Source organism: Ictalurus furcatus, chromosome 11, assembly GCF_023375685.1.
Source record: "Ictalurus furcatus strain D&B chromosome 11, Billie_1.0, whole genome shotgun sequence".
NCBI classification, from domain to species: domain Eukaryota; kingdom Metazoa; phylum Chordata; class Actinopteri; order Siluriformes; family Ictaluridae; genus Ictalurus; species Ictalurus furcatus.
This window is the reverse complement of record NC_071265.1, coordinates 22,486,962-22,514,648: the sequence shown is the minus strand read 5'-3', so window position 1 is coordinate 22,514,648 and position 27,687 is coordinate 22,486,962. Positions and strand designations below refer to the sequence as shown.

The window sequence follows — 27,687 nt, the reverse complement described above, 5'->3', positions numbered from 1 at the left end:
CTGAGACTGACTGACTCCCTGCAGGCTTCTCCACAGAGAGTCTTTGATTGTTGTACAAAGTGCAAATTAAACGCAAGAACCCTGACGTGTGTGTGCGAGTGTGAGATAAGAGGCTGATTAGTAGAGACAGAACATCTCCAATCTAAAGGAAACTCTTCTATTCACCAGCCACAACATAGATTGGAAAAATATTTCATTCTTCACTTAAGCTTAAAGCACCTCCATTGCCCATTATGAATTTTGATTAACTTTCTGCATCTCTGAGACAAAGGATGAGACATTTCTGACAGGCTCATCATAAATGACCTTGAGAAAAATGAATAGTGAAACTCACCTCTCTCCATTCTTTCGTTCCTATGCCTTGTATGTACAACACGACAACTGTGAGAAAAAGAGAGAGTGAGACAGGCAGACAGAGTGAGTACATGAGATTAAAGAGCTCAAGAGGCAATGCGAAATGAAATGCCACTGCAAATTAAATGCAGTCAAATATCTTCTATCTGACCTTTTCAAACACTTTCCACCTCTATAAGAGTTGACATAATTAAGGAGTAAAGAACCATTGTAACAATGTAAGCATAGTAAAATATTTACACAAACTCATTAGCAAATGTTTATCTTTGATAACAGATAGAGGAATAGCACACAACTGCCCACTTGTGCCATTATCATTACTGTTATAAAGTTTACCCAATTTTATGTTATGTTTATTCTTAAATTCTAGCATATTTGGCTCCCAATTGGAGCAACAGAAAAGTGTTTGCCCTGTTGTCTTGAGATTGCGAGGTCAAATCCTGATGATTCCACAGCTATCTGTGGCCAGGTGTCAAGAACAAAATTCACCTCTGGGCGGGAGGGATGGCATACTCTCTTTGGCCACACTAGCCAATTGTGCGGTAGAGGATGGACAGCATGAACAGCAGTTTGATAAAAGATGCAGCTGGCTGACTGAGTGTCTCGGAGTAGGTACGTGTTAGCTTTCACCCTCCTCGATTGAAAGCTGTCATATGATAGGCAAGAGCCGGCTGGTGGGTTGGAATTGGCAGGTGACCAAATTAGGGGGGAAAGGGGCGATCCTATGATCAAAGTGTACTTTGATGTATGTACAAAGTGTAGAAAGTACAAAGTGTAGGAGATGTAATAATATATAGTCTATCGCAGGACACCATGCACACACACACCTACGAGCAATTTAGCAAAGCCAATCCTCCTACCTGCATGTTTTTTGACAGAGGGAGGAAACTGGAGAACCCTGAGAAAACCCACTTTACTGTCCACAGACAGAACCAGGGACCCTGGAGCTGTGAGACCACCTTTCACGTAAATGGAGGTTAGGACAGATGCAAGTGCAGATAAGAGCTTTTCATAGGCAAGATAGGCAGACAAATCTAAATCATGAAACACAGGCGTGGTCAGAACAGGCAAAGGGTCAGGCGAACGGCAAACAGCAAATGGGCATAAATCAGGCAAGGCAAAACACAAAACGAGAAACTAGAAGAGAGATCAAAACTAGACACAAGAACATAGAACAGTGGCTTGGTACGGTAAATACACTCAATACTTCACGAAGTGCATAGACACAAGAGGGGTATAAATACTAGAGATGCACCGATACTAAATTTCTCAGACGATACCGATAACTGATTATTCAGAGTGATACTGGCCGATACCGATAACAATACCGATAGTTCTGCCTTTTATACCTTCTTTTAAATTAATAATAATTAATTACACAATTCTGAAAGAAATGCAAATAAAAACTTTATTCTCTCCATTTCAACAAGTTGTTTCACAGTAACTGGTCTCATGAACAGAAAACACATTACTCAAATTAACATTAACACATGAACTAAACTCTGAAGATTGAAGTAAGATTTCTTAACTTACTGAATGTTATTAATTCATATTAACATTGACTGCATTCTGAAAAACCTCCTGTTAGACTCACATTCACTCATCACAAACAAAAGCATTTCTACTCCATCAGTGAACATCAAACTGGTAATATCTAATATTAACTTTTTTTATGATATTAACTCATATTAACATTAACTGCATATGAGACATACTACTCTACAAATATATTTCTGTGCAATATATACCACTCATCTTAAATCTTTCAACGGTGTACTGGCTTTTTAATTCAGCGCGAGCAGCACATGAGCAGAGCGCAAGTAGCGCGGAGGGGAAAAAATTAAACTCGACACCGCTTCACTGCTGCTCACTTCCAGTATAAAATTTTAGAGGTGCAGAGTTTACAAACTGCAGTTTTGTCGTCATTCTACACAAGAGACATCATCTTTACACACAGCACAAAATCTATGTGTTTTCCCGCCCTCTTCTGATTGACAGGATATAATCGGCCCTTATCATCAGATAGTTTTTAAACTATTGGCCGATAGCGGGAAAAATAGCCTTTATCGGTGCATCTCTAATCATTCTATCATTCTAATAAATACTAAATGAAATCATAACAAATGCAGATGTGTCAAAAGTAAACAAAGTCAATGTCACTGTAAAACCCAGAAGCACATGCTCACGCTTCAAGCTTCGGAGCGCACTGCGTGCTCCCGCGCTAGCACAAGGGGAAATCGTAACACCACCTCAGTGGACACTTGTTCTCTTTAAATGTGCTATATTAAGATTCAAGATTTTTATTTGTCATATACACAATTATATACAGTATATAAATTCCAGTGAAATTAAAACCTGGCCTACTCCTCTTCAGACTGTGCATTAAATTTTAAATCAAAATTAAAAAGGTCAGAATGAATAGAAATAATAAGACATTTTTAAAAAATAATAAGATAAGAGATAAGGAATATGAAATATATGTACAGGAATGTACAAAAAGGGATGTGCAAACAATCAAGGAATGTGCAAAAAAAAATGGACGTACAAAATATGCAGTATGTAACCATGCAAAGTGCAGTGTGCGGAATGTCAGTGGAGTGCATAGTGACTGTAAAGTCTTTATGAAATTCTAAGGGATCTTTATGGAAGACATGTCTGTGTTGATGAGTCTGATGGCCTTAGGGAAGAGGCTCCTCCTTAATATAGCTGATATAGCTGACATGCATTGACTCACAGAACCAGATTTTTTAATGTACTTTCAAGTGCATTTGATATAGTGCATGATATGTAGTTTAATTTCTAATTAATATCTATTTTTATTTAATTTTTATGACTGGTGTACTATTAGTACATTCAACATATTCTTCAGAATACACTCAAAAGCGTAATACATCTAGAGGCATTTCTCCAAAGTTAGGTAATTAGAGCTTATTAAGAAATTAGGCATACTGTACATACTGATGTACAAAAACCACAATATATTCATATACAACCCCACCTTCTTAAGTCACCCATCTTTTAAAAAGCTACCACATGTATGAAAAGTGCTCTATAAATAAAGTTTTTTAATTATATATAGGAAAAATCTTTGAATCACTCCTTCATCCTTCTGCTCTCTGTGTGTCTCTCCAACACCATAATGCTACATCAAAGCTGGGTGTGAGACTGGAAAGAACGCAATCAGCATAATGCCGGCACCGCAGGATCCAACCAAGCGTGAACACCACAGCTCAGGCTCCCACTACTCCCCTCAATCTCTTCAAAAGAAATCATAAGCAGGTTCATTGTAAATTAATAAATATAGATGAAGGGGGGGACGGGGGGGATGGTGGAAGACAAAGGAAAGAGGACATACTGTCCACTGGGATTTGCAGAGTTGTGGGTAACAACACCAATAATGACATCTTTAGTTACACCAACATCTAGATGTGGGCGATATGGTAAAAATATCATATCAGGAAACTTGGGTGCATTTTCATAATTAAGGATATACACTCAAAGCCACTTCATTTATTTATTTTTTAAAATACATTTTACTTGTTTTATTATTAATACTGGGTAGGGCCTCCCTTTGCTCTAAAACAACCTCAATTCCTCATGGCATGGATTCCACAAGGTGTTGGAAACATTACTTTGAGATTCTGCTCTATGTAGACATGACTGTATTATATAATTGATGCAGATTTGACAGCTGTACATTCCCCCGTTCTACCACATCCCAAAGGTTCTCTTAACGATTTAGATCTGGTGACTGGGGAGACCATTTTAATGCACTGAACTCATTGTCATGTTCAACTAGTCTGAGACAACTTGTGCGAAAAATGGTGCATTATCATGCTGAAAGTAGCCATGTACCTTAATCTTAAGGTAAATTGTAACCATAAAGCTGAACAACAATACTCAGGCTCTGCATTCGAACGATGCTCAATTAGTATTAAGGGGCCCAATGTGTGCCAAGAAATATTGCCCACACCATTATACAACCACCAGCAGCCAGAACTGTTGACAGAATTCAGGTTGGGTCCATGAATTCATGCTATGTATGCCAAATTCTGACTCTACCATGTCCATGTTTCAGCAGAACTCGAGATTTATCAGACCATGTGATGTTTTTCCAATCTTCCGAGCCTGTGCAAACTGTAGCCTCAGATTCCTGGGGTTTTTTTATTTTTTATTTTTTTTATTAAACAGAGGTTGAACACGGAGGACAAAACTGAGGTTTTCCTGTATGTGACAAATCCTTGATATGTATATGCACAGATGGTGTTTGTTACACCTTCTGAAATTTTTAGAATTCAGCCATTTCAGATATCAAATATATATACAGTGAGGGAAAAAAGTATTTGATCCCCTGCTGATTTTGTATGTTTACCCACTGACAAAGAAATGATCAGTCTATAACTTTAATGGTAGATTTATTTGAACAGTAAGAGACAGAATAACAACAAAAAAATCCAGAAAAACGCACATCAAAAATGTTATAAATTGATTTGCATTTTAATGAGGGAAATAAGTATTTGACCCCTCTGCAAAACATGACTTAGTACTTGGTTTAAAAACCCTTGTTGGCAATCACAGAGGTCAGACGTTTCTTGTAGTTGGCCACCAGGTTTGCACACATCTCAGGAGGGATTTTGTCCCACTCCTCTTTGCAGATCTTCTCCAAATCATTAAGGTTTCGAGGCTGACGTTTGGCAACTCGAACCTTCAGCGCTCTCCACAGATTTTCTATGGGATTAAGGTCTGGAGACTGCCTAGGTCACTCCAGGACCTTAATGTGCTTCTTCTTGAGCCACTCCTTTGTTGCCTTGGCCGTGTGTTTTGGGTCATTGTCATGCTGGAATATCCATCCACGACCCATTTTCAATGCCCTGTCTGAGGGAAGGAGGTTTTCACCCAAGATTTGACAGTACATGGCCCCGTCCATCGTCCCTTTGATGCGGTGAAGTTGTCCTGTCCCCTTAGCAGAAAAAAAACCCCAAAGCATAATGTTTCCACCTCCATGTTTGACGGTGGGGATGGTGTTCCAGGGGTCATAGGCAGCATTCCTCCTCCTCCAAACACGGCGAGTTGAGTTGATGCCAAAGAGCTCCATTTTGTTCTCATCTGACCTCAACGCTTTCACCCAGTTGTCCTCAGAATCATTCAGATGTTCATTGGCAAACTTCAGACGGGCATGTATATGTGTTTTCTTGAGCAGCGGACCTTGCGCGCGCTGCAGGATTTCAGTCCTTCACGGCGTAGTGTGTTACCAATTGTTTTCTTGGTGACTATGGTCCCAGCTGCCTTGAGATCATTGACAAGATCCTCCCGTGTAGTTCTGGGCTGATTCCTCACTGTTCTCATGATCAATGCAACTCCACGAGGTGAGATCTTGCATGGAGCCCCAGGCCGAGGGAGATTGACAGTTCTTTTGTGCTTCTTCCATTTGCGAATAATCGCACCAACTGTTGTCCCCTTCTCACCAAGCTGCTTGGCAATGGTCTTGTAGCCCATTCCAGACTTGTGTAGGTCTACAGTCTTGTCCCTGACATCCTTGGAGAGCTCTTTGGTCTTGGCCATGGTGGAGAGTTTGGAATATGACTGATTGATTGCTTCTGTGGACAGGTATCTTTTATACAGGTAACAAACTGATATTAGGAGCACTCCCAATGTGTGTGTGCTCCTAATCTCAGCTCGTTACCTGTATAAAAGACACCTGGGAGCCAGAAATCTTTCTGATTGAGAGGGGGTCAAATACTTTTTTCCCTCATTAAAATGCAAATTAATTTATAAAATTTTTGACATGCGTTTTTCTGGATTTTTTTGTTGTTATTCTGTCTCTCACTGTTCAAATACAACTACCATTAAAATTATAGACTGATCATTTCTTTGTCAGTGGGCAAACGTACAAAATCAGCAGGGGATCAAATACTTTTTTCCCTCACTGTATATATATATATATATATATATATATATATATATATATTTTTTTTTTATTCATGCATGCTTTCACTTTTTACATAGATCTACTTAAATAAAATACTGGTCAATGAACTCACTGCAGTTAGCCTACTGTGCCAACAGGTCAACTGTTCATACAGTTGATCTAGCAACTATGCCCACTTACTCTTTGTGGATTTCAGCTCAGTGTTTAGCACAGCCCTGCAGCTGTTTTTGAAGGTGAACTCATCATTGTGCTGTTAGATATTTTAATGTTTGAGCAATAAAACACAGGTCGTGAAAGGGTAAAATGCAAGCTCTCGTGCCTAATCATTCAGCACAGGCACATCTCAGCAATGTGTTCTCTCCAACTTCTCATGCTTCACAAACAGATTCTCCAGTCTCCAGATTGTAGTTTCCCAGAAATACCCAAATGACAAAAACTCTATCAGAATTAGCAACCAGCCAATAATCAACACAGACTCGTTCATATTTTCAGTCAAGCATATCTGTAGCTTTCTTAAGCGGGACCAGAACACCGCCAAAATAATTGAGAAGATATAGTCTCTACTGCCTCAGACAAGTGTAGAAGTATAGAGTAAATAAGTGACTGTTGATACAGGTCTACTCTGCAATCATCCAGTGCATGCTGACATCATCCACCATCTGGTATGGCAATACTGACTCTCACACCAAGAGGAAACTTGAACATATTGAGCTATAGTCAGAGTTGGTGATGTAACAGAAATATACTTTTCATTAAAATTAAATTTCATAAAATATACTTAAGTATGAATGAATAAAAGAATGTGTAATCATATTTATGGTACTTAAAAAAGGTATCTAATAAATTTCTGGCATGTTTTCATTTATGTGTTTAACAATGTATTTAATTTAAAAAGAAAAACACATATTATTAATATGTTTATATTAGGACTGATTCAGTAATGAAAGTAGTAATACTTCACTGGATCAATCCACCCATTCATATTAAAATCATAAGTACTGATTGCCAATCATGTACTTATGCTGCACGTACATGGACTAGTGAAGGGAATTCCAACTGTTTCTTAGTGATGCAGGTCATTTGGCTCAGCTCACCAATAAGAGCAGACTCTTTCAGCTACCAAATGACTCATTGCCATTTTTTTCTAAACCAGAAAAAGGTTGGAAACTGTGTAAGGAACTCTTTCTCTACCTTCTAATGACCAAAAGTGCATTACATTTTAGAACGTCCCTTTACATAACTGTTAAATCAGCAATGTACAACAAATGTGCACTTACAAATATGCTTACAAATAAGCATCCCTGCATTAATGTTATTGTGCCTACTGGGTCCATGGTTCATTAATAAGCATCATGCTTATAAGATTCCACTTATCCAGGTAAATGATCACCTCCCCAATACACTGAATACATTCAGCACATCTAGTACAAGCAGTAGTGCAGCGGACCCTCTCTGTGTGGCCTCATACACACAGCAAACTGTCAAACACACGTCTCACTATTCACAGTAATGAGCAGCTCAGATATGAAAAAGAGGTTTGGTTTCCATGGAAGCCTTTTGATTGAATTACACAGCAAGACTAACGGCAGTGCCTACATCTTTAAAAAAAAAAAATTAAAAAAAAAAAATTAAACATAAAAATAAATGGCTCATGCATGTGAGCCGGATCTCAACATTCACATGAAACAGCCAAATTGCCTGCAACAACATATCACTAGCATGTGCCTTGCTTAAATTCACTGAAAACAGCATTTTCTGTTTGATAACAAGGCAGAAAGCTATGATGTATACCGTTGCATTACTAGTATTGAAAGCCACAACTGTAATATGCTTTGGGAAGTCTATTTGTGTTAAATGTATACCTTACGGTTTGTTGTTTTCGTGAATGAAATAAACAGGAAGAACAGATAGGTATTACCTTCATGTCACGGTGATTTTATATTTGTCTTAATTTACTGAAAGTACAATAGTAATGCAATCCCAATACATGCAGTCCCTTCTGAAAGTATTGGAACAGCATGGTCAATTCTATTGTTTTCATTATACATTGAAGATATTCGGGTTTGAGATCAAAAGATGAATATGAGACGATAGTTCAGAATTTCAGCTTTCATTTCCTGATATTTATATCTAGATGCGTTAAACAACTTAGAACATGGCACCTTCGATGGCAGACAACTCCATTTTTAGGTGAGCAAAAGTAATGGAACAGATAGCCTTAAAGTAAATTAAAGTCAGTAAAACTTCATATTTGGTTGCATATCCCTTGGTTGCAATAACTGCATCAAGCCAGTGATCCACTGATTTCACCAAACTGTTGCATTTTTCTTTTGTGTTGCTTTCCCAGGCTTGTGGCACAGCTATTTACATCAAGATATGTTAAATAACGTAGAACATGACACCTTTTGTTTGAACACACTAAATATTTCTTGCTTCCTGTTAAATTGATTTTTTTTAAGAATTAATAGCTCTGAATGTCTCCTCTTTGTTTGAACCCTAGGTTTCGCCTATGAAGTCTGCATTTGTTGTTAAAAAGGATAAACCAACATGAAGACCAGCGTGCAAAAGCAAGCCATTTTGAAGCTGAGTAAAGAGGGAAAATCTATCAGACCCATTGCACAAGCATTGGGCATAGCCAATACAACAATTTGAAATGTCCTGAAAAAGAAAGAAACCACTGATGTACTAACAACCAGACATGGAACAGGTTGGCCATGGAAAAGAGCAACAATTGATGGCAGAAACATTGTGAGAGCTGTGAAGAAAAACCCAAAAACAACAGTTAGTGACATCACCAACAACCTTGGGCATGGGTCAAGGTATCACCATCCACCAATCAAGTGCAGAAATATAGAGGCATCCCACTCATCAGCAAGAAGAATCTGACACCCAGATTGGAATTCACAAAGAAATACAGAGATGAACCACAAAAATTCTGGAACCAAGAATAACCTCTACCAAAGTGATGAAAAGGCCAAAGTGTGGAGAAAGAAAGGATCATGATCCAAAACATAGAAGCTCATCAGTCAAGCATTGTGGAGGTAGTGTCATGGCTTGTATGGCTGCTTCTGGAATTGGCTCAAAATTTTTTATTGATGATGTAACTCATGATGGTAGCAGCAGAACGAATTCAGACATCTACAGAAACAATCTGTCTTCCAATTTACAGAGAAATGCAGGAACTTTACAGGAAGACATTGACTACGTTTACATGCACATCAATATTTTGATATTAATTGGAATTTGGCAATATTCTAATTAGTTCTGGGTCATGTAAACGCCACAATCCGACTGCCTGATTCAGATTAAGACAATATTCTGATTCCCACCCCTGGAATATGTTTTATATGTTTTAATCAGAGATTTGTTGCATGTAAACACCTTACTCAGAAAATCCACTGAAAGGAGATATATGCGCATGCTCAGTCTACAAGAAATTGTGGGTGCTAACAGATGCTTAGCTGTAGACTAGGTATTTAGGAATGGAACCTCAGGCATACTCACAACAACCGTGTATACAGGAATATTCTGTCATGTTCGGAATATTGCTGCAACCTGAATATAGACCTTAAACGGAATTTGATGTGCATATAAACGTAGTGAATGACACAAAAAGCACTGCCAACGCAACAAAGGACTTTATCGGGGGGAAAAGTGGAAAGTTTTAGACTGGCCAAATCAAGCATCAGACCTTAACCCAGTTGAGCATACATTTCACCTACTAAAGAGGAGACTGAAGGGAACCCCCTGAAGAAACCCTGAAGACTGAAGAAACCCCTCAACACAAACAACTGATAGAAGCTGCACTACAATCTCCGAAAAGCAACACAAAAGAAAAATGAAACAGTTTGTGATGTCATTGGGTCACCAGCTTGATGCAGTTATTGCAAGCAAGGGATATGCAACCAAATATTAGGTGTTATTTACTTTAAAACTAAAGTACATTGTTCCAAAAATGGGGTGGTCTGCCACAAAAGCTACCATGTTGTAAGTTTTTTAACACATCTAGATGTACAGATCAGCACAGATCTCATATTCATCTTTTGATCTCAAACCCAAATGTCTTCAATGTATAACTAAAAAAAATAGAAACGGCCTTGCCGTTCCAATAGTTTCAGAGGGGACCGTATACTACATAAATAATTCTATAATATAAATCTGTTACGGTACTGCCGGCAGATGGCGCTGTGGCGACAACGTGCACGAGCGGCTTGAGAGCGCGCATGTAATTGAAGTGTGCATGGACGCTAAAGATGTGTTCATGCTCTAGTTAAAAGATGTGTTCATGCTCTAGTTAAATGAAGCGTTCATGCTCTAGTTAAATGATGTGTTCAGGCCACAGTTAGGTGTGTTCATGTCTTAGTTTAGAGGAGTGTTCCTGCCTAAGTTAAATGTATGTTTGGTGCATGAGTTAAGCTACTGGTTCTAAGCATAAGCCTGTCCTAAGTTTTGTGCTTCACGTTTCATCCCGAGTTGAGGGATAGGTTTTTCGTTGTAAGTCTTTAGCGTAAGTTCAAATAAAGACTGTACTCCTGCACTTACTTCCTGTCTCCAAGTCCTGTTTCGTAACAGAATGCCGCGCCAAACCATGGAAGTATCAGGAGAGCTCCTGGTCAGGAGATGCTCGGATTACTGGCCGCGTTTCCTCTCAGTCCAGTTTCCACAGAGGACGTCCACCAAACTCCCACCTGTAATGTATGGGTGGGGACACCACCCGCTGCGGTTCCTGTTCCTCAGCCAGGTGTACTTTGCCAGCCTGACGCCCCCCCAAGCCTACCAAGAAACAGTGGCTGGGCTTCCTAGTATCCCGCTTTTATGGCCCGGCCTGGGATTGGGCAGAGCAGCTGGCCCGTTCAGGGTCCAGTGCCCTCTACGACGTCACCCAGTTCTCAGAACTTTTTCTGAAGGAGTTCTCACAGCCGGAGCAACTAAACCGCCTGGATGTGCTGGAGAGGGGAATCGAGGTGACAGACAAGGAGAACTGGCCATTCCACCTCTATTATGCATGGCTGGACCGGATAGAAGCAGCAGCTTCGCCTCAGGTTCCGGTCAACGTGGTGGAGAGGACGTCTAGATGCATGTCTGAGGGCTGCGGGAAGGAGACCAAGCTACAATGCCCTACCTGCAAAAAACTGGGTCTCCAGGAAGCATTCTACTGCTCAAAGGAATGCTTCAAGAGCAGCTGGCGGGAGCATAAACAATTACACCAGCGAGCCCCTGCGGAGATCCAGCCCGAGGTCAACAGGGCGACCTCGGAGCTCCTGCCAGAGGTCAAACAGGTGACCCCAGAGTCCCAACCTGAGACCTGCGGGGAGGTCTCAGCTCCCAAGCTCCAGCCCGAGGTTAACCTGGCGACCTCTGGGCTGAGATCCCAAGCAAGCTGAGACCCCGTCTGAGATCAACTTGGCGACCTCAGAGCTCCAGCCCGTCGGTAATTACATTTGGTCCTCTGGTGACTGTTTTCATTGAAGAGATCAAGTGACATAAGATTAGTGCGTTGTGAAAAAGCAGTTCCACATGTGTATTGCAGGTCATAGAATCTTCTTCATAAATGTGTGACAGCAAAAGAATTTTGAATGACCTCTCAAATACACAATTTCTCAGGATGGTATGTCTTCTTTTTGTTCTTTTTTTTAGAAATATATCACCTACTTTTTCATAGTGTGTGATCAACTATTGCATTATCTAATAAACTTGTGCCATTAGAGTATCTTATATACTTCTGGCATGTTTTACATTTTTGTGTATAACACTGTATTTAATAAAACAATAATAACCACACATTATCAATATTTTCATATTAGGACTGATTCTGTAATGAAAGTATTAATACAGTAATGATCTAGGTTGATCCATTCATTCTTATTAAAGTACTTATTGCCAATCACGTTCTTACACTGTAAGTGCATGGTCTAGTGAAGGGAATTCCATACAGTTTTCAGTGATTCAGATCATTTGGCTCAGCTCACCAATAAAAGCTGACTCTGTCAGCTACCAAATGACTCATTTTTTTCTAAACCAGACAAAGGCTGCAATAGTATGACTAGTGATTGTTCTTCTGTGCCTAATGAGCCACAAATGACTGCATGCATTTAAACTAATGAAATGTGAAACTACTAGTTAAGATTTCTCAGGATTGTATGTCTTCTTGTTGTTACTATTTTGGAAACACATTCTCGCTTTTTATAGTGTTTGTCTCATACAGGATGGAGAGAGAAATGAGAGACAGAGAGGGCAGTGAGAGATGAAAGAGAAGCACACTCACATGGTTTCTCCTTTACACTCAGTGTGATCATGGTTTGAAGTGCAGGACATCCTCTCTGGCCGATCATTACCTCCTCCCACATGAGTACACAAACACACACACTCCTTACAGTCACCACCTCACAGACCCACTATTCTTATATGAGTGTGTATGCATGTGTGTGTGTGTGTGTGATATTTATCAGTATCTAACAGGTGCCCTGTGTCTATGAGCTCGAATTTGAGGCCCTCACTGTAACAAAGCAGCAGCCCTTAACCCCAACTAGGGGCTAATCTCATCCCATTTACAGATTCTTTCTCTCTCTCTCTCTCGCTCTGTGTGTGTGTGTGTGTGTGTGTGTGTGTGTGTGTGTGTGTGTGTGTGTGTTTACAGCCTTATCAAAAAAACATGTGCAAGAACAGATGCCAAAGAGACAGGTCCACAGGTTTTTATAAAGCATTTCAATTTGATGAAATGTGGTCAATCTATTCGTTTTACTCAGGCACGAATTATCTATTAATTTCAGTGTAGAATCAATGCACAACATTTTCAACTTTATGTATAATGATACTGAGTTGATGTAACCAATAAATGGATAGATGTGATAAACAAAGTGCAGTGCACCACACAGGATCAAAATATTCTGATTCATTTAATTCAGTCAACTTGTTAATAAATGCATGGGTAAAAATATGTATAAATAATGTAATATAAGAGAATCAACAGGCTCTTACTATGCTAACAGTAACTCTCTGTGAAAAGCATTCAGTAAATATTCAGTAAATATCATTCCAGCAACACTGGTCTGAACATCCTTATTAAAAATAAACCTGACATTTTTGGAACATCATTATGGATATTTGGGTCAGTCATAAATAAATGAAAAAACCAGGAGGTGTTCAAAACAGCCCACATTCGACACTGAGCTGCAAGCACAGAACTGTACAACCATATTAAATATTAACTAATAATTTTGGTAATCTGTTCTGCCACATTATGAGTTTAATACTGATATTACCAGGTCTGGCTATATTTACTGATAATAGGGTTCATTAAAGTGTGTAAATATTTTCAAAAGCCAAACTAAACTAAAAATTTCCACCAGATCCACAAATGTTTGGAAACACCCACAAAACTCCATAAATGGTAAAGCTTACAGGGGAAACACTAAATGATAGCTAAACTGTGAAAGAGATTGTCATGGGAGCAAATTTCTTGTGTAAATGCTCTTACAAATGATTTGTGAATAAATCCATACCCAGCTTGATAAATGAGGCCCATTACACAACTTGTCATAGGGTTTAAAATCAATGTGGACAAATAAAATCAGGCTAAGTTAAATTCAGGGGGGCATGGGAATATGTATTCAGTTACGATTTTTGAGATTCTCAGATAGTCATACCAAAATTGAAACAGAAAATTGATATGTAAGCAAATTAATAAACAAATCACAAGGGTAATTTACTAACTGGCTCAGTGGTTACAATGCTTTCAATCAACAAAATAACTAAGCAAACAATTAACTGCCTACTACAGCTTATGTATAAAATCATTTTTTTTAAAAAAAACTAATTAACATTTTCATCAAAAAGCCTTTTTTTAAAAAGCACTACAAATATATATACAAATAAAATTTCAATACAATGCAATATCATCAAAAAGAAGATTTGTAATTCCCAACCCTAAAATAAATGTAGTTTGCTTCAAGCTTTTATAGCATAATATTTGGTTGGAATTGACCTGACAGGAGAAATATTCAAGCTTTCTGAGATTAAGCAATTATTTTTTTGTCAAAGATACAAAAGTGACTTGGTGAAAAGAGAAAACTGTAATTGCATTAGCATTAATAATGATTAAGGAGGTGTGGGAGGCTGTCGTTGAGAAAGGTTTTTCAGGGAGACAGTCTGTTCACACAGAAACTCTGATGAAAGAGCAAGACTAATTGGGCTCCTATCAGCCCAAGTGGAGAAATCTTTAATTACTTTTGTATTGGTGGAGAAGCCAAGAGTCCCTGGGCACTCATGCTTCTCAGCATAATGGAATAACACAGTGAGCACACACATATCCGCTTTGCCAGCATTGGGCTCAGGCCACACAATGCTAAAGCAGTCTAAAATTACTCCATATAATTCTTCATTATAAAAAGGCATCAGCTCCTTACACATATAAGCAGTGGTCTTCTGACAACAAGTCAACCTCCTACAACCACACATACTTTCTAAAAACAGACATATGAATTCATATCACTTTCTCATAAAAACAGTTTAGAAACTTACACCTTCACACAAGCGAGAAAAAGTGAAAAATAACACAAAGAAGTTATATCTAATAAGTATAGCTGTCGTAAAATCTTAATTACATTTTAAGGCAAAAATGTAATTTAACAATAAATATACCTATTTACTATACTGTACCTATTTATTATTAAAATATGTTAATTCTAGGAAATACTGAAAAATCATAGTTTGGTATCTAGGATCATAACTAAAGGTTACCCTGATAGAGACATTATTCTTAGCACCATCATTAAAATACTACTGGGTGCTCGATGAAGTCATACATGTTTTACTCCATATTCCAATTTTAGACATTCAATATCAGCATAGTAATTTCTATGAATAAGACAGGGTTTGGGCTTGATTGGCAAAAATGCTTCATTTCCACCAGGTGATAAAAAAATATTCAAAACTGCATTTACACTAATCACTATTTATCAGTTAATAATTCAGCTGTCAAGCTTCCATTTCAAATGACCTCATTCTTCCTTCAAGGACAGACAAACGGAATTTAGATAATACACTCACTGAACACTTTATTAGGAACTCTATACTAATATTGGGTTGCTCTCAAAACAGCCTCAATGCTTCATAGCGTGGATGCCACAAGATGTTGGAAACATTCCTTTGAGATTCTGGTCCACGTTGACATGATTGCATCACGCAGTTCCTGCAGATTTTTCAAGTGCACTTTCATGCTATGAATCTCCTGTTCTACCACATCCCAAAGGTGTTCTCTCGGATTCAGATCCGGTATTTGGGAAGGCCACTGAAGAACACTTAACTCACTGTCATGTTCATGAAACCAATTTGAGACAACTTTTGCTTTGTGACATGGTGCATTATTATTGATAATTATCATTATCATGCTGGAAGTAGCCATTAGAATATGGGTAAATTGTGGCCATGAAGGGGTGCACATAGTCACCAACACAACTCAAATAGGCTGTGGCATTCAGGTGATAAATGACTTTTCTCAACAAGGTTTTCATTTTCGTCTGCAGAACTGACGCGCAATAATTTTCTTTGTTGTATTATTCTGAGTAAACTCTAAACACCGTTGTGCCTGAAAATCCCAGGAGATCAGCAGTTAAAGAAATCACAAACAATCATGCCACAGTCAAAGTCACTGAGATCACATTTTTCCCCATTCTGATGGTTGATTTGAATGTTACCCAAAGCTGCTGGCCTGAACCTGCGTGATTTTATGCATTGCACTGCTGCCACACAATTGGCTAAGTAGATAACTGCATAAATGAGTAGGTGTACAGGTGTTCCTAATAAAGTGCTCAATGAGTGTACATTCAGATGGAAACTGGTTATCTCTAGTAATTACAAAATTACAAAAACCTGAGCTACAGACAAAAAATTAGGATGCTTTAGTAATACTGCTCATTATAAAACATAATGTGCCTCTTCAATTTAAACAGGTTTTACTGTGGATATAAAAGGTCTACACACCCCTGTTAAAATGGCAGCTTTTTGTGTTGTAAAAAATTTAATTCAAGTGAAAACCAAGTAGAAAGATTTGGGGGTGGAGGGGGACTTCAAATAACCAGGCTGCATAAATGTCCACACACCTTAACTAATACTTTGTAAAAGCACCTTTTGCTTGTAATACAGCACTCAGTCTTTTTAGGTGAGAGCCTACCAAATTAGCACACCTTGATTTGGCAGTTTTATTCCACTCTTCCTTCATTTCCATGCTGGAAGGTGAAATTTTTCAATCTTCAGCTGTCTAACAAAGACCTATCCATGCCTCTATCTTGACCAGAGCCCCAGTCCCAGCTGAAGAGAAGCAGCCCAATAGTATGAGGCTGCCACCATCATGCTTCACTGTGGTTATGGTGTTCTCTGGATGATACACTGTCTTGTTCTTGTTCCAAACACATATTTTAGAATTATGCACAAAATGTTCTACCTTGCTCTCATAAGACCATAACACATTTTGCCACATGGCTCGGGGTCATTGTATGTATGGGATGATTGTTGTCATATCACAGCTAACCAATGACTACATTTCCCATTCTGCACTACGGCCTACAAACATGGCCGCCATGGACTGCAATTCCCAGAACGCTCACCTTCATTCTAATAACGTGCACCTGCATCCAATTCACATCACAATCACAACCACAGTTTAAAAGAACTTTCAATGCATTCACTCTTTGCAAAGTATTATATGAGTTTCCATTTACCAAGCCGTTGTTCATCGTGTTTTGTGTCCTAGTTTTGATCTTGTTCTCGCCCTCGTTCTCGATTCCTGTTTTGCCTCGTTTATGCCTGTTTGCCGATCGCCTGACCTATTGCCGGTTTTTTGACCATGCTATTGTCTCATGTTTTGGATTTGTCTGCCTGCCTCTCTTTAATAAAACTCTTATCTGTACTTGCATCCGTCCTAACCTCCATTACGTTCAATTACGTGTTTTTGTGCCAAAGGGCTTCCATCTAGCCACCCATGCCCTTAGACATGTGAAGTCATGAACAATGGTTAAGACGTTAGACTACTGATTGGAAGGTCATGAATACAAATCCCAGTGCTGCCAAGCTGAGCAAGGCCCTTAACCCTCAACTGTTCAGTTGTAGAAACGAGATAAACGTAAGTCGCTCTGGGTAAGAGCGTCTGCCAAATGCTATAAATGTAAATGTGAAGAATATGAGAGATTGTTGCCACAGGCAGGGTGTAACCGGTACTTGCCCAATATTCCTGCAGTTCCTTCAATTTTGCCATAGGTCTCTTGACAGCTTCTCTGTCAGCTGGTTCTTGGTAATGTCACTGTGCTGCCCCATTTTCTCAACTTGTGGATGATGGCCTTTATTGTGTTCTGTGGTACAACTACTGTTTTGTAAATTCTTTTGTATCCCTCTCCTGATCGATAACTTTCAAAAATGAGATCCTGTACATGCTTTGTAAGCTCTTTGAGGACCTTGGCTTCAGCAGTCGGATGAAACCAAGAAAATGTCAAATAAATCCTATAGAAGCAGCTGATCTTTAATTGGAGTTCATCAGAATCACTTCACTGATGACTGGTGTTTGATCATTAATTTTGCACATGAGTTTGAAGGTGATTGGTTAATTATGATCAAAGTCAAATGCCCCATTATAAAAGGGTGTACACACTTGTACAACCAGGTTAATGTGTTTGGACACATTCATCTCTGTTTGCTTCTTTTGAGTTACCCTCAACAAATCACCTGCACATCCACCTGGCTCTATCTGACAAAGGTCAAATTGACTCTGGTAAACATGAATGGTAAACCCACATAGTGGGTTAAAGGAACTATAGTCAACCCAACTGGTTAGGTTAAATTAACAACCCATCTTTTTAACGTTAAATACAAAGAGCCCTGGTGCTGATCAGTGGAAAAGCATTAATAGACAGAGACATCATCCGTCACCTCACAATGCCCTCCAAGCTTAAGAGCAGCAATGATGTTGCTTGTGCTGATTCTTTTAAAAAGAAATGGCAACATCACCATGCAGGAATACTTAATGATTAGCTGTCCTGATAGAGGGAAGATATTTATTTGGCATTTTACAAAGAGGCACAGACACAGAACAACAAGAACAAACTTTATAACAAACTTAACACTTACTGATGAGCTATGCATTTATATTTGGTCTGTGTGCTTTGGTTTCCTTGGAGTATTTCACTGAATACTGAAGGATCAAAAATAATCAACTTACCAGGATCTGATTTAGAAAAAGTGTCCATGTCCAATAGACTCCTGCCCAAATTAACAAGAGAGAAATACACATTACACACAGTCACAATTAAAACCATTTCAGCAGATACAGCTTCATTAATGTATTTACACACTTCATTACCATGCACGACAACATGTTGGTGAAATGATTCACGACCAGAGAAAATATATTCAAGAACAGAGGTTTTATGTACTTTCTGAAGCTGGCCAATTAAAATAACCTTTTCACGGTGTTATACTCAAAAATAGAAACAGACAATTTCACTTTAAAAACTCTGCAACCTTTCTGCCAGTGTGAAAATAAGAAAGGAAATCAATTCCACTACTAATCTTCAGAGATGGTGGGTATGGAATATTATGTACACAAGAAGTGAACTAAGGGTTCATGAATGTGCAATTATGAGAACATGTTGCCTTCCCAGTTCAGTGTTGCCACATTAATGTAAAAATAGGCATAATTATAGCTTTGTTATATATTAACAACAATTTGTAAGTGTACTCATACTATTGACTTACTCTCTCACTTTCAGTAACTACTTTATCCTTGTCAGGATCACAGTGGCTCCAGTAACAATTAGTAACAATTAGTAATTGTTCATTATTAATAAATAACTGCTGTTATGGCTAATTATCACAGATTTCCCCTCGCACTGAGTGCCAGAGCATTCAGCACGCGTGATCTGCCCGAAGCGCTCTTCCGGGTTCTTATTGACTGGTTTCTGTCCTGTCTCTCCCCTGTTATGTTATTGGTTGTTCATATTGTCATCAGTTGTTCTTGTTTCCTTTTTTAATTAGTTTGTATATTTAAACGCCCATGTGTCTTTGTTCTGGGCAAAGTATCGTGTTTCTGTGTTTTGCCGCCAGAGCCATACCACACCTTTGTTCTTTGTCCTTGTTTCTCAGTTTTTGATACTGCCCTCATTTCCGCATTTTTCGTCTTTGCCCTGTTTATGCCTGTTTGTATATCGACTGACCCACGCCTGTTTTTGGACACTAATATTGCCTCGCGATATGGATTGTCTGCCTGCCTCTGATAAAAGCTTTAACTGCGACTGCATCCGTCTCAATCCTGATTACATGACACTAATAATATTTTCATGAAGTTTGTCAATTAATTAAAGATTTTTTTTTTTAACTGAAATACCACATTTACATAAATATTCACACTCCTTACTGAAGCCCCCTTGGCAGTGATTTGGGCTTTCCAGTCTTCTGGGGTATGATGCCAAGTTAACACACCTGGATTTTAGGGTCTTTCCCCTTCATCTCTGCAGGACCTCTCAAGTTTTGTAAGACTGAATGGGAATCATCTCTGTGTTGTTAAGTTCCTTGTCTCTCCAGGGAGGTTCAATTAGGTTCAAGTTTAGGCACTAAATGGGACAATTCATCATGAACATTCACAGATTTGTCCTAAAGCCACTCCTTCCGAGTGTTTCGGGTCATTATCATTTTGGAATGTGAATCATCACTCCAATCTGAGGTCCTGAGGGCTCTTGAGGAGGTTTTATGTAAGATATCAAACTGTACACTTTTCAACTTTGCTCTAACTTGAAAAACCTCCTAGTTCCTACTGCTTAAAAATATTTCCACAACATGATGCTGCCACCTCCATGCCTTACTGTATGGATAGAATTCCCAGGTACTTCCTGATTTCCTCCAGGCTGGGTTATGTCTAAAACTTGCCATTTAGGCCAAAGAATTCAATCTTGGTTTTTATCAAATCATGAATCCATTGTTCCCTTTGTCCTGAGAGTCTTTTTGGTGCATTTCAGTCAACTGCAGTAAGGAATCACACATGCTGTGGGAATGTCCCTGTTTGCACCAAACACCTGGTAAAGTACTGTAGAGATGGTTGTCCTTCGGGGTTCCATTTCCATACAGGACCTCTGAATTTCTGGCTGAGCAACCCTAAGGTTCTTGTTCACCTCCCTAACTAAAGCCCTTCATCCCTGTTTGCTCAGTTTAGCTTGGCAGCCAGCTATAAGTCTATAAATTATGTTATGATGAAGTCACTGTGTTCCCAGTGACTTTTTGATATTAGATATAACAGAAATCTTTCAGTCTTCCAGGCCTGTACCTCATCACAATCCTGTCTCTGAGGTCTATGGACCTCATGGCTTGTTTGACTTCATGGCTTGTTTTTATTTATTTATTTATTTATTTATTTTGCAGCTGTGGAAAAAGTGCATCAGCTCTTGCACCTCAAAAGATCACGTGCACCTGAGTCACATTTATGTTGAATGTGCATGGGTATTTCATTTCTGTCTCCAGTAGCACTATTTTGTGTTTGCCAAGCTCACATCATGTTATTGTGTCCCTGTGTTTACCTACTTCTTGTTTTTATTGTTCATGTACCTTGTGTGTGTTTTGGATTGCAACGATTAAACCCTTACACTTACTGCACTAACATCCGCCTCCAACTCCATTCCCTGACACACTTATGTAAATGTGGTATTTGTAAATGGGAAACTTGTTTATGCTTTTTCATTATGGAACATTTTTTGTAAATTCATGAGGAGAAAATAAACTAAAAATTTTTTGGTTTTTATGTACCAAAATGAGGAAAAGGTGAGAGGATCTAAAAAATTATGAAAGTTCTGTATGTCTCTATTTTTAATGAGAACTACCCAGAACCCAGAAAATGAGTCAACAGCCCAATCACATCTAAATTGTAGCAGCAGTATCAGTAAATTGTCATTAAAAATCAAAAACCTTCAATCTCATTTGATAATAAAGGTAAATAAATAAATAAATAAATAGACCACACACATACATATTTCTGTAGCCATTGTGTCAGAGCAGGTAATTTTCTTTATGAATCAGGGCAGAGCTTGAGGGGAAAAAAGAGGCACAGCAGCCCAGCCCCATGCATATTCAGCTTCCATCAGCTTTCGCCTCACCTCATAGCTGATTTTACAGCTTATTAAAGCTAAAAGAAGCCATTTACAAATCACTCAGAATAAAATGATAAGCAGTACTGTGCCTGGGTGAAATTCAGACTCATAAGAGTTTATGTGTGTTTACACTCTTTCAAAACTAAACACATTTGTCACTTATTCCGGTAACAACTACAGTGCCCTCAATTAATATTGGCACCCTTGGTAAATATGAGCAAAGAAAGCTGTGAAGAATTGTCTTTATTGTTTAACCTTTTGATATTTTGTTCAAAAAATTCACAATAATACTCTGCTCTCGTGGATATCAAACAATTGCAAACACAACACAGGTTTGTCCCAAAAAATATCTTTGTTAAATATAGGTGTGCAACAATTATTGGCACCCCTATGAATTCGTATGAGAAAAATATATTTGAAGTATATTCCCATTGATATTTTACATTATTTTAGTAAGCGAAAAATAATGACTTCCTGTTTCACAGGGGTATAAATATGAAGTAACACATAGGCCAAATTCCCTTAGTCATTCATAACAATGGGTAAGACCAAGGAATAAAGCTGTGATATGAGGCAAAAGGTTGTTGAGCTTCACAAAATGGGAAGTGGGTATAAGAAAATAGCACAAGCTTTGAAAATGTCCATTTCCACCTTCAGATCAATAATTAAGAAGTTCCAGTCAACTGGAATTGTTAGGAATCAACCTGGAATTGGATGTGTGTCTATATTGTCTCAACGCACTGTGAAGAGGATGGGTCGAGTGGCCAAAAAATCTCCAAGGATCACAGCTGGAGAACTGCAGAAGTTAGTTGTGTCTTGGGGTCAGAAAGTCTCCAAAACTGCAATCTGAAATCACCTACATCACCACAAGTTTTTTTAGAGGGTTTCAAGAAAAAAGCCTCTGTTCTCATCCAAAAACAACTCAACTCAAGCCTCTTCAGTTTGCCAGACACTACTGGAACGTCATATGAGATCGGGGTCTATGGTCAGATGAAACCAAAATAGAGCTTTTTGGCAATAAACACCAAGGTGGTTTTGGCACACACAGAGAGGTAGCCTTATGGAAAAGTCACCACAAAATCAAGGTCCTGTCATGACCATCCCAGTCTCTTGACTTGAAACCCATAGAAAACCTGTGGGGTGAACTGAAGAGGAGAGTCCACCAGCGTGGACCTGAAATTTGAAGGATCTGGAGAGATTCTGTATGGAGGAATGGTCTCAGATCCCTTGCCATGTATTCTCCAACCTCATCAGGCATTATAGGAGAAGACTCAGAGCTGTTATTTTGGTAAAGGGAGGTAGAACCAAGTATTGACTAAAAAGGTGACAATAATTGCTGCACACCTATATTTAATATAGATTTTTTTTATATAAACCTGTGTTTTGTTTGCAATTGTTTGATATCCATGTGAACAGAGTATTTTTGCAATTTTTCACAGCCTTCTTTGCTCATATTTACCAAGGGTGCCAATATTAGTGGAGGGCACTGTACCGTATGTACACACATGCCAAGAGATAATAATTAGAAAGAGCGAGCTAATTACTTCAGAGAGATAATAATTAATTCAGGTATTATGTGAGAGAATAAGGGCTGGGCCATTTGAAAAAAAATAATTACTATTTTGTTAATCTGTCAATTAAATGCTAATAGGAACTGATTAATAAGATTGAACCAGATAAACCAAATTTATATTCACCATTAAGTATTTTGTCATTTGGCACTAAGATAAATTGGTACAGTATTTATATTAAAGCTATAAATGAAATCTAAGCTACTTAGAAATATATAAACAAAATCTTCTCTGGTTAGTTTTGTACCAATGTAAGGAATTTTCCTCTTTGGCACGGCTTTTGACCATCTCTGAAATTGTACTCTGATGATAATGCCATTCTTGTTACCAGTTGTTTGGAGAATGACTAATTCCAGTTAGTCCTTCTCGCCCTCAAAATAGTCTGATTTCATTTTAACTGCGCAACATATGCATGTGACTGAGGTCCATCTGTTGCACAGACAGTCGGGTTAGTGCACATTCTGATTAAATAGCTGGTTGAAATAAAAACATACATAGTCAGACAAGTGTTTGTCATTTGTTTCTGAGAAATTCAGATGATCAAAAAATGCATCTTTTTGCACATGTAAAAATTTAATTAATAAAAGAACTAAACAAACACTTTCACATTTAGTGACAAAGCAGAGACAAGTACAATCTCAATGACTGCAGACAGCACAAAGAGTCAAATACAACAGAATCACTTTAATGCGCCTTTTCACTTTTAGAGAGAATCTTTTCAAGAAACTATGACACTCACCAGCTCTTTTGCTTTATTGTAAGGCTTATGCAGTAATGTTTCATTTAATTTCCTACTGCTCCACTTACACTCTGCGTGAGGGCAGTATCTGACATGGTGATGAAAATGTGAAAGAAGAACTAGATACATGTCCTGCAAAGTACTGATGTGCATGTAAATGTACAGGCCTCCTGTTTCTCACTATATCCCTCTGAGACTGAATGACAGATAGGTAATCTGTCTGAAACTGATGGATAACATCTGTCTTGAAGATGAGGAAACATAAGCAGTCTCCATGGGGAAACAAAAAAATACAAAGATATCTGCCCAGCTTGAAAAATCTCACAGCAGTGTGTAACAACCTGCCATTGGCTAAAAGTGGATACATTTCTGTTTTAAGGTGTGTGTGTGTGTGTGTGTGTGTGTGTGTGTGGACATACATAGTTTAGAAATCTTACCATGCCCATGAGACATGATGCAATCTTTAACTGTGCTTTGGCATTAATTTATATATATATATTCACTCAGCATTTTATTAGGAACACCTGTTCACCTACAACGGTGCTTGAAAGCTTGTCAATTTGTTAAAAGTTTGTCCAATTTCTGCATAAATATAACCTAAAACATCATCAGATTTTCACACACCAGTCCAAAAAGTAGATAAAGGGAACCCAATTAAACAAATGAGACAAAATATTACACTGTCATTTACTTATGAGGAAAAGTTTCCAATATTACATATCTCTGAGTGGCAAACGTATGTGAACCGTTTGATGTTTTAAGTCATATTTATGCAGAAACATAGAAAAGTTTCACAAAAAAGGGTTCACAAACTTTCAAGCACCACTGTACTCATTCATGCAATTATCTAAACAGCCAATCAAGTGGCAGCAGTGCAATGCATAAAATCATGCAGATACAGGCCAGCAGTTTCGGGTCATGCTCGCATCAACTATCAGAAATGGGGGGAAAATGTGATTTTGAACGTGGTATGGTTGTTGGTGCCAGACAGGCTGGTTTGAGTATTTCTATAACTGCTGATCTCCTGGGATTTTCTCACACAATATTCTCTAGAGTTTACTCAGAATGGTGCAATAAAAAAAAAACATCCAGTGAGCGGTAGTTCTGTGGATAGATAATGCCTTATTGATGAGAGAGGTCAATGGAGAATGGCCAGACTGGTTCGAGGTGACAAAAACACTCCAGTAACTCAGATAAACACTCTATGCAATTGTGGTGAGCAGAAAAGCATCTCAGAATGCACAATTACGGCACACATCGAACATTGAGGTGGATGGGCTACAACAGCATTAGACCACGTCGGGTTCCACATCTGTCAGCCAAGAACAGAAAGCTGAGGCTGCAGTGGGTACAGGCTCACCAAAACTGAACAGTTTAAGACTGGAAAAATGTAGTCTGGTCTGATGAATCTCATTTCTGCTGAGGCATACAGATGGTAGCAGAATGAATCCATGGACCCAACCTGCCTGTCAACAGTCCAGGCTGGTGGAGGTGGTGTAATGGTGTGGGGAATGGTTTCTTGGCACACTTTGGGCTTATTAATACCAATCAATCATCATTTGAATGCCACAGACTATTTGAGTACTGTTGCTGACTATGTGCCTTTCATGGCCACAATTTACCCTTCTTCTAATGGCTACTTCCAGCATCATAATGCACCAGGTCACAAAGCAAAACTCGTCTCAAATTGGTTTCATGAACGTGACAATGAGTTCAGTCTTCTTCAGTGGCTTTCCCAGTCACCGGATCTGAATCCAATAGCACACCTCTGGGATGTAGTAGAATGAGAGATTCGCAGCATGTTCAAGTGCACCTGGAAAATCTGCAGGAATTGCGTGATGCAATCATGTCAACATGGTCCAAAATCTCAAAGGAATGTTTCCAGCAGGCTGTTTTGAGAGCAATGGGAGGCCCCACTAGTATTAGTATAGTGTTCCTAATAAAGTACTCCATGAGTGTGTGTGTGTGTGTGTGTGTGTGTGTGTGTGTGGATTTAAATGTTATAAAATAATAAATTCAGTAGGACATTCCTTTCCACATAGGCAGGCGGCCACACGTGCACACCCAAGCACACAAACACACCTGATGCCCTGTTGTCAAGCAGCGTTAGCCGAATCCAATCTGTCATGGGCGGGAGATGTGTGTGTGTGAGCACATGCTATATGCAGCCTACTCTAGGCTTCTGGATCTTTCCTCATCTCTGGTGTACGTGCATCTTTTGTACCTTTAATAGGTCCTTCACCTGGAAGCATGGATATATAGTGTACTATTTAAAAGATTTAAGGTACATACAGTAATTGGACTGTAATTGTCTTTTAGATTATACACTATATGCACCTTTCTTGGGATATATACTACAGGTACAAAGGTGTATGTTTGAGGGTACCACCCCAGCAACAATGAATGACAGCCTAGTACTGTATTTCTGAGAGTGTTTACTTGAAGAACCTTCCAGAACGCATTGAAAACTAGCAGAAAAAAAAAAGTTTTTCAACAACCAGAAGGAAAATTAATTCTCTTAATACTTAGAATTGTTATGGGGAAATACATTACATTAGTGTTAAGTATATAATCATACTCGACTCAGCAAGGGCTGTCACGTTTCTTCGTGCGCGTGCGTGTGCTGAGCGAGCGCGTGGCGAGGAAAGCGGGCGCACCCCCTCAAACACCTACACCAAATGCAAATCTGGCTCGAGGTGGGGAATATCACAGCAAAAATACTTCCAACACAAACACTCGCTCTCTGAACCATCAGTAAAATATACACAGCCCTTCAGAGACTGGTTTAGTTTAACAAGATTAACACGTTCATTCTCTGCGTGTGAGAGAAAACCGCTACCAGGTGGCATCAAGATCAATCATTACGGCTCAAAACAAACAGGAATCCATATCGAGCGCATGAAAGTATATCAACTACCTTCCTGTTGATTTGAACAGAATTATATGCGGAATGTTTACTATTTCGCCAAGTATGCGTGGACTCACCTGCACGAGACGGTAACTTCAATCTTAGTTGCTGGTACCGTAGAATGGAGCGGGTCGAAGTCCCCGATAGAGGCCATCGTGACGCTGGAGATGTTCAATCTTTTTTCTTTTCTTTTTTTAAACAAACCCCTAAGTTTTCAGTTTTCCATCCGACACTATGTTTTTGTGCTGAATCTAACGAGGGGGAACGCAGCGGTGATAGAGACAGGACTGCGACTTGACTGGGTAAAAGCGGTAGAGCGCGCGGGAGCACAACGCGTTACCTGTGTGACGCGCCGCCCCGCACCACAGCGTCCATGTGTCTCCTCTCGCGCTCTGCCCGAGGGAAGGCGTCCACACTCACTCACTCAGACCTGGGCTGCGTCCCGCACCACACGCTGAATAGTGTCTCACGGTAGTACACTCACTCAGGTAAAATGAAGCGTGCTTTCACTCAGCGGAATCTCCCAACGACCTGGGCTACGTCCAAAACAGCACACTTCAGTACTGAGTAGTTATCAATATAATGTAGTACGCATCTGGTACTACACCCGTAACTGCTGCTGTTCTCTCTGTCAGCCAGCAGGTGGAGACAGAACATAAGAAAACTTCTGGATGTAAAACACGCTCAAAGATGCGTGTGATGGGTTTATGCTTCTTCAGGCTGAAGATTTCCTCCAAAGAAACTTTCTAGAGAAGACAAGATACAACTGAGCAGTTTTGGACTAAGGAGGTCTTGCTCAAGGATCCAGCAGTATCTCAAATTATATTACGGGGTTGAGAGAAAGTTTTCATAAGAAGATATTGTGGTTCACAGAGTAAATACACAAAACCGGTTACTTTTAATTTCTCCTTTTATTTTCACTGGAAGAGCATCTGTCCCATATCTCCTCAGCCACTGTAATGAGATATTAAGGAACCAATAAAATAAAATAAAAAAAACAACAAAAAAAAAAAAACACTGTACAAAGAACAAAGAGTGCACCACTCTCGATAAACAGCACAGAA

General features: G+C 39.0%; 1 protein-coding gene across 1 annotated transcript in view; it reads right to left on the bottom strand.

Annotated features, from left to right (window-relative positions):
• LOC128615218 (copine-9-like) overlaps positions 1-26,777 on the bottom strand; it is a 127,353-nt gene extending 100,576 nt beyond the window's left edge. Inside the window, exons 1-3 of the mRNA XM_053637111.1 lie at positions 26,701-26,777; positions 18,492-18,532; positions 335-381 (exon numbers count right to left, since the gene is read on the bottom strand). Coding sequence (XP_053493086.1) covers positions 335-381; positions 18,492-18,532; positions 26,701-26,777 — 165 coding nt within the window. The remainder of the gene's footprint in view (positions 1-334; positions 382-18,491; positions 18,533-26,700) is intronic.
• Between the last annotated feature and the right edge of the window lie 910 nt (positions 26,778-27,687).